The 10,134-nt window shown below is 43.8% G+C and overlaps 1 protein-coding gene and 1 long non-coding RNA gene across 2 annotated transcripts in view; one reads left to right on the plus strand and one right to left on the minus strand.

Moving 5' to 3' along the window:
• LOC128411104 (uncharacterized) overlaps nt 1-10,134 on the plus strand; it is a 110,413-nt gene that overhangs the window by 38,130 nt on the left and 62,149 nt on the right. The gene's annotated exons all lie outside the window — the stretch shown is intronic.
• Nucleotides 41-9,988, minus strand: NDUFAF1 (NADH:ubiquinone oxidoreductase complex assembly factor 1). The gene is made up of 5 exons (XM_053383076.1): nt 9,437-9,988; nt 7,502-8,111; nt 5,494-5,679; nt 1,381-1,455; nt 41-555 (listed from the first exon to the last, which is right to left on the minus strand). Exons 2-5 carry the CDS (start codon nt 8,009-8,011, stop codon nt 415-417), a joined length of 912 nt encoding a protein of 303 aa, XP_053239051.1. The 5' UTR covers nt 8,012-8,111; nt 9,437-9,988; the 3' UTR covers nt 41-414.

Genomic DNA, 10,134 nt, shown 5'->3' on the forward strand with positions numbered 1-10,134 from the left:
AGCTACAAAAAACAGTCACAAAGAATGCAGTAGCCAGAAATGAGTTTAGGGTAGAAATTTATTAGGTAGCCCAACACACAAGCCCCCAAAGCCTTCTACATCACTCATTAGTTAGCTATTTGTTTCCCATAAAATACTTGCCTCTTTTTCTTCAAGTGAAATGGATATTTCAATGTAATTTTAGACCTTTAGCCTGTTGACTTTATTCCAACTTAGTAAACCATTAGAATGCATCCAGTCACCTAACCTTGAAAGCCACTAACTTTCAGCTACTACTGTCTTTCCACATGCTATTTCAGCAGGCCAAGGTTTTCCCCCTCCCCCTGCTGTTTGCAGATTTTGTGTAAGGGGGGGAGGGATGGTGGAAGTTTCCAGTTTCAGATGAATAGCAGTCCTCCAAATGTTCAGTAAGTTCTACTTCTTGGGATTTCTTTCATATAGCTCATAGGCAGTTTCCTCTGAATGGGCTGCATCACAGAACAATCCAATGAAGTCAATCTCCAGCTGAAATGGACCATTTACTTGGTCAGCTATGGTGAATCCTAAGGTACTGATCTGTTTAAAAACAACAACAATGCATAATTTGTAACGGCATTTTTCAAATTATTCCTTGAATTAACATAGACATGTGGAGGCCATAACGCTTCTCTACAAGGATCCATTCATATTTTTTAATGGTCACTGTCAGCTTATAAACACATCAGAAAACTGGTCTTGGTTTATTGGTAACTAGAAGGTATACAAATGTATGGCAAATAGCTTTGGCTGAGAAGCTAACAGGTTAGAAACAGGACAATTTCAATACAGACTGGTATTGCTTCATTGTACACATCAACAGTCACTAAAACTACAACAAACTCCAAGCCAAACCCTATGTTTGGTCCTCCAGCTTTGCCTTCTCTTCTGATTCTACAGCAGAGGTTCCAACAGGAAAGAAGGACCCATATGAGAAGAGTTCCTCTCATCACATACTCTAGTTCAGGTTCAGCCCTCCTGGGACTTTTCAATCTCTCTGGTTCTGCTATAGGCCTTCACTGGGAAGGTACTTAAAGGACTTGGCACTGGTCAGCACATAAGCTCCCTGCACTTTTTCTTGGAGAGCAACAGGGCAGCTCTACAAGTTAGTCAAGAGCTAAGCGCAGGTTTCAAACATGGAGTTTGTATAAAGCACTGAAAGCTATTGTCATTTGTCTCTATAGAGCAGGGGTGTTCTGCAGTTCAAAAGTTATTTGCAGTTCACAATTAGTCTAAAGAGGATGGGGTATGGAGGGAAATTCCAAAAGAGCACCATCGGCATACAATTTGCGGACTTGTTTCATTGGACCATATAGTTAAAATCTTGCACTTACAAGTAGCAGATTTAAATGCAAGAATATTTACCTTATCTAACCAGAGTGCATGTTGGTTATCCTGGATTCTCCCCCGGCTTGTAAAAAAGAACTTAGAAAACGGAATCTGCCAATAAGAAATTATTTGTTATTATTGTTTATTAAATTTATATACTGCTCTTCACAAGATCTCAGGGCTGTTCACAGCATGAAATACAAGATAAAAACACAAGTAAATAATTAAAACAACAACAATAACCTCCCCCTTCTCCCTTTAGTCAGAAGCAAGCATATTTTAGGTACCGTATTTTTCGCTCTATAGGACGCACTTTTTCCCTCCTAAAAAGCAAGGAAAATTTGTGTGCGTCCTATGGAGCGAATGCAGGGGGGAGGCAGGCGGGGAAAGCCCCCAAGAGCCGCACACAAGCTCCGTGCGCTCTTGCGGGCTTTTCCCCAGGAGGGAGAAGGGACTGACTGGCCGCATCAGTCCCTTCTCCCACCTCGTAGAAAAGCCCACAGGAGCCACGCACCCTTTAAAGAGCGCAAGGGCTTTTGCGAGAGACGAGGGAATTCCCCCACCTCCCAGAAAAGCCAGGAGAAGCCGCGCGCTCTTTAAAGGGGTTGCGTGGCTTCTGCAGGCTTTTGCAAGAGGTGAGGGAATCTCCCTACCTCCCAGGAAAGCCAGGAGAAGCCGTGCAGCCCTTTTAAAGCCCAGGGAGGAGGTCTGGGAGAAGCACACAGGCTGCACGCTTCTGTCCCCTTCTCCCCAAACTGTGGGCTTTTGCAGGAGGTGGGGGAATTCCACCTCCCCCAAAAGCAGGAAGAAGGTCTGGGAGAAGCACACAGTTTTTTGCTACCCATTACTATTTATAATCCCTGTCACTTGTGGATAATGCAGCATTCTCTCAACTGATTAGAACTGAAAGCACAGTTATGTACAAGAACAGGAAGATCTTTAAAAGAACAAAATAAGTTATGGGGCAGCTAGAATGAAGGATTGGTCAAGCTATCTAGGAATTACCACAGGTAAATGGAAATCTGCATGACAAAGACACATATTAACACTTGATATTTTCAACACTATATAAACTCAACAGAATAATGCTGCATTCATGATTGGTGTTCAGTAGTAGCAGAATACTTTTCAATAAAGCTTCGTTTTTTAAAACCATATTACTATTAACTATGCAAGAACTGTTATAGTTTCACAATGCTTAGCCTGCAGATCAGGAGAGAAATAACAAAGTGTCACCGCAATTTCATCCTAAGCAATAATTCTGAAAATACAACTCCATGTGACCACAGTCACTCCTGTGCCAAATATGTATCTCCCAAAATAGGCTTGTCAGTAGTTTGCTGAAGTCTGCAAAGAAGATACAATTGTGTACAGGCTATCTATATGCTTAATTAGCTATTATTATTTTAAAAATTTGTAAGGTAAAGGTGCCCCTGATCATTAGGTCCAGTCGCGGACGACTCTGGGGTTGCACGTTCATCTGGCTCTATAGGCTGAGGGAGCCAGCGTTTGTCCGCAGACACCTTCCGGGTCATGACTAAGCCGCTTCTGGAGAACCAGAGCAGCGCATGGAAACGCCGTTTACCTTCCCACCAGAGCGGTACCTATTTATCTACTTGCACCTTTGGTGTGCTTTCAAACTGCTAGGGTGGCAGGAGCTGGGACCGAGCAACGGGAGCTTACCCTGTTGCGGGGATTCGAACCGCCGACCTTCTGATTGGCAAGCCCTAGGCTCTGTGGTTTAGACCACAGCGCCACCCGCATGTGTAGACTGCCCTTAATCCATACAGGTACTAGGGCATGATACAAATAGGTATAAACAAACAAGCATACCACAAAACCAGAAAACATCGTAAAACAATAAGAAGTAACCAAAAACAGTAAGAGAAGACTAAAATGCCAACATTAAAATACCTAGCTAAATAGATCTAGACCTGCTGCAAAAATGAATGGAAACTACAGAAAACCAGTTCTGGACACAAACCAGCTACCTACAGAATAATAATAAAATAATAATAAATTTTATTTATATCCCACCCTCCCCAGCCGAAGCCGGGCTCAGGGTGGCTAACAACAATAAAATAGTACAAGATTCTAAAAACATTTCATTATAAAAATTAATTAAAATCAAATTGTTGGCAACCATTAAGCTAAAATTCTGTGGAGATTGCCAAAGGAGGAAGTCAGGCTGCGCCCTGACCAAAAGCCTGGTGGAACAGCTCTGTCTTACAGGCCCTGCGGAAAGATGGGCCCTAGTCTCTTGTGACAGAGCGTTCCACCAGATTGAAGCCGCAGCCGAAAAAGCCCTGGCTCTAGTTGAGGCCAGCCTAACCTCTCTGAGGCCTGGGACCTTCAGGATGTTTTTGTTTGAAGACCATAATTTCCTCTGTGGACATACCAGGAGAGGCGGTCCCGTAGGTACAAGGGTCCTAGGCCGTATAGGGCTTTAAAGGTTAAAACCACCATCTTAAACCTGATCCTGTACTCCACCGGGAGCCAGTGCAGCTGGTATAGCACTGGGTGAATGTGATCTCGCAGCGAAGACCCCGTAAGGCGTCTCACCGCAGAATTCTACACCCGCTGGAGTTTCTGGGTCAGTCTCAAGGGCAGCCCCACGTAGAGCGAGTTACAATAATCCAGTCTGGAGGTGGCCGTCGCGTGGATCACAGTGGCTAGGTCAAGGCAAGAGAGGTAAGGAGCCAACTGCTTAGCTTGGCAGAGATGAAAAAATGCCGCCTTTGTTATAGCTGTAATCTGCGCCTCCATGGAGAGGGAGGTATCAAAGATTACACCCAAACTCTTAACGGACGGTGCTGGCACTAATTGCACCCCCGCAAGAGATGGGAGTTGCCCCCTCAATCCCATATCGTCCCGTCCCAGCCAGAGGACCTCTGTCTTCGAAGGATTAAACTTCAACCGGCTCCCACGTATCAGATGCTTCCAAGCATCTGATCAGTGTGTCTGGGGCCGAGTCAGGATGGTCATCCATCAACAGATAAGAGTTGGGTGTCATCAGCTGATCGCAACCCAACCCAAAACTCCGGACAAGCTGGGCGAGGGGGCGCATAAAGATGTTAAAAAGCATCGGGGAGAGTATCGCACCCTGAGGCACTCCACACACCAAGGAGTGGCGCGATGACAATTCCCCCCCAAGCGCCACCCTCTGTCCCCGACCAGAGAGAAACGAGCGCAGCCATTGAAGGACTGTGCCTTGGATCCCCACGTCGCCAAGGCAGTGGTCCAGGAGTTCGTGATCAACCATGTCGAAGGCTGCTGACAGGTCTAGAAGAATCAGCAGCCCCGACCTGCCTCGATCCAGAACCTCCATCTTGTCAGGTTTCCGCCTCATTTACTGGCCCTCATCCAGCCGACTACCAAATCCCAGCACCTTGACTAGCTGCCCTCACAACTATGAGTTTATTTATCTAGAAACTGCCTCCATTTACCTTCGGCAGCCTTCTATGGGTTTCCACTTATCTCTCAAACGCTTAAAACTTTTAAGCCTGAAACTAGTGTGGAGGTACCCATAATATCATTCTGTTTTTCACTTTTATAATTATTCCTTCTACATGTTTAAGTTTGTAAAGCCTAAAAACATCCATTTGGACTTAATTTTCTGTGCCCTACATATTATTTGATTTAAATAATTTGTCAGCTTACATTTCCTTTAAACTACAGAAGAGGGACAGATGGGACTGTAGGGCCTCTTTATCAGGTCCGCTGAGAGACCAGCTCCCTCAACTATCGTTATTTACAACCATTCTATCTATTCTATATATAAGTGGGAAAGATGGAACTGCAGGATCGTTTCCATAGGTTTTGCTGAAAAAACTGGAACTTTTGGCTTTTCCTCTTTACATCTTTCCATTCCAGCTGATCCCTACAAGAACTCTATAGCCTGAGCTTGCTTTCCCGCTTTTTATTCCTTTTCCTTTTGTGTTGTCTCTTGGATTGTGAGCATACCTGTAACTCACTCTGGGAACCTTTTTTTGGCTGAATAGTGGGATAAAATGTTTTTAATAATAACAGCCCATGTCTATTGAATTTTGGACAACTATTACTGGTAAGCCAGAGGTCCTTCAGTTGCTTATTTTCCACATGACAAGTAATACATTTTTTACACACTTATGGAAATACTCATTGTATTACCTTGATTTCCTCCCAATACGGGCCCCCACGTGTGAACATGAAGTAATTATAGATGTCATCCTTCTGATGAGAGAAGTATGGGTCTGTATAGATGTTTATCATCCAGGGTCTACCATCCCCACGAACACGCAGGACCAGGGTATTGAAATTTGACCAATCATAAGGCTTCTTTCGATCAAAAGCCACCTACCAAAATACAAGATATCGCTCTAAGCCAGAGCTTTCCAAACTTCTCATGTTGGTGACACATTTTTCAGACATGCATCATTTTGTGACATAGTAATTCAGTTTTACTAGCAAACTAACCCATTCCCAGTGTGGGGAGAATTTTTGCACGACACATCTGTACACTGCAGCCAACACACTAACGTGTTGCAATGCACAATTTGAAAAGCTCTGTTCTAAGCCTTCCACTGAGTCAAACGTGACTTCCCCACCCCAACTAAGCTGCTTCAGTGCACTCTGAACACGTTTACACACTTTTATTGTATTGTTAATGAACTTTCGTTCTTCCAGGAAGTTAAATAAATATATACAATTTTACCAGATTTTGGAAGAGAAGATAAAATTACATTACAAATTCACATTTAAGACTATGTTTTAAAGTATTTACATTTAGTTTTATTTAAGAAGCACATAATTACAAATTAGTAGGTAAAGGCTTTGAGGAAATCATGCTTTATGCCTTATGCTTTACTCACTATTCATGTAATTTGCGTGACTGAATAACATGCCTCAAACATACTATTTTTTTTCAAAAAGTGATAAAAAATAAGCTGGAGTAGAACTTGGTCAAAAACTGAGTCACATGTCCTAACATAGGACTCAAAAGACATATCTTTAAAATGGCATTTTTGTATACTGTATTCACCTTCTCACAGTTGTGGCAGCAGGAAGAGTGTTTGGTCGACTACACAATGCTGAGCATGCTCTATAAATCAAGGTCAGTACAATTTTAATATATCTGTACATTAAGCAAACACTGTTGCACACAGACCAGCAACAAATGTATCTCAGATTTATACCCTCCTCCCCTTATACCAGTGGTGTCCAGACTTTTTTCAAAAAGGGCCAGATTTGATGAAGTGAAGGGCCACGAGGGCCGACCAAAGTTGTTGACTTCCTTTTAGAATTGAAGTTATTGTGCTTTTTTTTATTATTTTACCCCAAAGTTGTTGAGCTTTTTAAAGGATAGAGGTATAGAGGTTGTTGAAGTTGTTAAGGGTTTTTTTTTTAGGATTTTTACCCCAGGAAATAAACTGTCACAGGGGCCAGATTAAACCGATTAAACCCCTGAAACAGACTTTGGGCTTGCCTGCCTTATACAGTTGTACCTCAGAAGTCCGTTCCGACTTCCAAAACATTCAGAAACCAAGGCGTGGCTTCCAATTGGCTTCAGGAAGCTCCTGCAACCAATCTGCAAACCTCCTGCAAACCACGGCTGCAGAAGCCGTGTCCGATGTTCGGGTTCCAAAGAACATTCACAAACCGGAACACTCACTTCCGGGTTTGTTGCATTCGGGAGCCAAAACGGTCGACTCACAAAGCGCTTGGGATCCAAGGTACAACTGCACTAGATACAACAGTAATGTTTTCTATCAAATATAAGTGATCTGTAGAAAGGACTTTATGATCTGAAAATAGAGACAATGTATGTACAGTCATACCTCGGGATAAATGTGCTTCAAGTATTTTCGGGTTGCGCTCCGCGGCGACCTGGAAGTAATGGAACACACTACTTCTGGGTTTCACCGCGCATGCGGTCAAAATGACATCACGCGCATGCACGGAGAAACGCAACCTGCAGACGCGAGTTGCGTTTGCTTCAGGACGCGAACGAATGGATCCCGTTCACATCCCGAGGTACCACTGTACTTTTGTAACACACACACACACTCTCTCTCTCTCTCTCTATAAAGAGCTTTCATCACTAAAAACTAATTCCACTCCTGCTTAAATAGTGCTCCTAGTTTGAAGCAAAATGACTATTACTATAATATATACTCACCAGTCGAGGTTTAGATCTCATGGAGCAGTAACCACTGTACCTGGTCTCACCATCACGAGGTACTGTAGTATTAATGTTCCCATACACCAAAGCAGACTGGTTATTCTTGCCCAGCTGCATATAGATTTCACTTTTCCCTCCAATTTCAACATCAGATGAGATTACCCATTTATCCAAGTCTTCTTGACTACGAAACTCCCAAACCACTCTTGTCTGTTCCAGCATGTATTGCTTTAGTGGACGTCCCTCAGGCCCTTTCACATGATCAGTTACTTCTTTCACTAATCGTCCAAAATGTGTCTTGATTCCTTCCACTCCCTTCTGAAAGCTGAAGTCTATTTTCTTCCAAGGTGGGGTTCTGTCAGGAGGGGTCCCTGGTCTCCTGTAGCTACTGTACCATTTTAGATTGCAACTATCAACAAGAGGTCTAAACAAGGGACACAAGCCATTTTGCCAGTGACATTTCTTTAGAAGACAGGCAGAATCCAAAATCTTGAGGGATGAAGCCATAATAATATTCGCAGAAAACTAGAATCTTTTGCTTTCCAACAAACTTTTATTTAAATAAAAATAGTGCTTTCAATCCCTGATTAATGTTGTTTGCTTCCATCTGTAACAAAAGGAAATGAAATATTTTTCGAGCGTACATGTTTGCTTAATTTATTTTCCAAAGCTAGTAAGATTTGGGTATGTGCTTAACTTTATTACCTTAAGTAGAATTATTGGCAGACTCTGAGGATAATCCCTGCCTCATAAATAAGAAACAGGTATCACATTGCCCTAGTTCATTATTATTTTTTAAAATTGAGTGTAATAAGTATATTGTATCCAATTAGAAGACTGTTTTTTTCTCTTTAAATGCAATTAGGGAGTGCACACCCATTTGCACACACATACTCTTAGCACCATGGAAAGCTTTTTTGAAATGTACTCCAGAGCTGGTTAAAAAGCAGAGATGACAATGGCAGTCATGCCCATTCAACAAAAACTCTTGGTTCAGGAATAAGCTCTTTAGGTGGCCTTAAAGCCATTAACAGCTCATCTTCCATGTGCAATATGGGAATATTAGCCTATTTTCTGTGGTTGTTGTAGGGGATGCTGAAATAGCGAACATGAAGTACTTTGAAAACTCAAAAGGTATCACTACTAAATCCTAATCATATGGAAAATTAGTTTATAATCTTAAAATTTTGACAGAACAGTTTTAGCTTCTGCACCATCTAGTCACCAAGTCCATTATTTATTGTTGGCTTTTTCACTGTATCTTGTAAGTTTAAAAGGATTACTTTTAGTAAGAAAGAGCAGACTAGAAATGTTTTAAATAAATGACAACTTTAGGAAAATTTGAATCTGAGGAAACAACTTAGTTCTAATTGGAAATACCAAATGAAAAACTATGGAATGTTCACCCAAGAACATTCTTCACATTTACAAATTCAGTCAATCAGTAAGTCTTCTGAAACTGTGAATAAATAACACACTAGACGTGGCATGTGAATATACATAAAAGAACAGGCAAAAATTAAGTACAGCGCTATCACTATGCAGCTATATCCAGACTATCAACGGTATTAAGAAAGAATTCTTCCTCACGTCGACAGTTTCCGCGCATATTAACAACCAACAGACGACAACGGACGCCAGCAGTACTCGCCATACCACCCTTAGAGGCTATGTACCCTAACCTAAGATTTTAATGCTGCCTGGTTTAGCTGAATAGTTGTGCCCTGTTTCTAAAATGAGAGGCGCCAGGGCATAAGGCTGCGCGACTCGGATGCCCTTTCGTTTGCTAGTCCTGGAGTTTCCAGAGCTAAACCACCCGGGAAATGTAGCGGAACATTTAGCAAGGATAGCCCACCGTTCTTGCATGCGGGCAAAAACGGCCACAGAGTCACCTCTCATATCCCCGCTTCACTCTCACAGTGAGACCCTCACCTGCCTTCTGCGATGCCTCCACGCTCCGCGAGTCCGCCGCCGAAAGCCGTCCGTATGACCCCCGAGACCGAGTGCAGCTGGCTCCGCTCTCCAAGGAAACAAGAGCCTCACACTCAAGGTTCCGCGCTGCACACGGGAGAGTTCCTGGTCAAACGCCCCCGGAACAAAAGCTCTCCCTCCTTCGGCTAAGAATTAGCCCAGAGACGTTATCGGCCCCCTGAGAAGGACGAGGGACACTGTCGCGTTACTCTCCTCACTTCGCTATAAGGAACGGTCGCAAATCAGCCTCATGTAGGCCTACGAAGTACAACAGGCTTCAGGAAGTCCCAGGAGGCCAAAACCTAGAAACGGCCGTTTAAGGAGAGCCCGGCTCATAGAATGCTTTTACAGTACGACTGAGGGCTCGTTTATTCCCAAAATGCTGCTTTCATTTCTTCAGGGGAAAGAAGACCCAGCGCACTCCCTGCCACCCCACCCGCCCCCCTCTCGCCCGCGCGCCGCTTCCTCGCAGCGCCATCTTCAAGGGCCAGGGGCCGGACCCAACTGACGCGGGACCGCCTCTTTGTTCCACCACAACGCCCGCCCCCTCCCTCCCCGTTCCGACTGGCCACTGGCCCGCCGCTCCTCGGCCCCGCCCCCATTCGGCGCCAGGGCCTTCGCCCCGCCCCGGAAGGCGGGGCGTCGCATGGCGCATGCTC

The sequence above is a fragment of the Podarcis raffonei genome, chromosome 1 (assembly GCF_027172205.1).
Source record: "Podarcis raffonei isolate rPodRaf1 chromosome 1, rPodRaf1.pri, whole genome shotgun sequence".
NCBI lineage: Eukaryota > Metazoa > Chordata > Lepidosauria > Squamata > Lacertidae > Podarcis > Podarcis raffonei.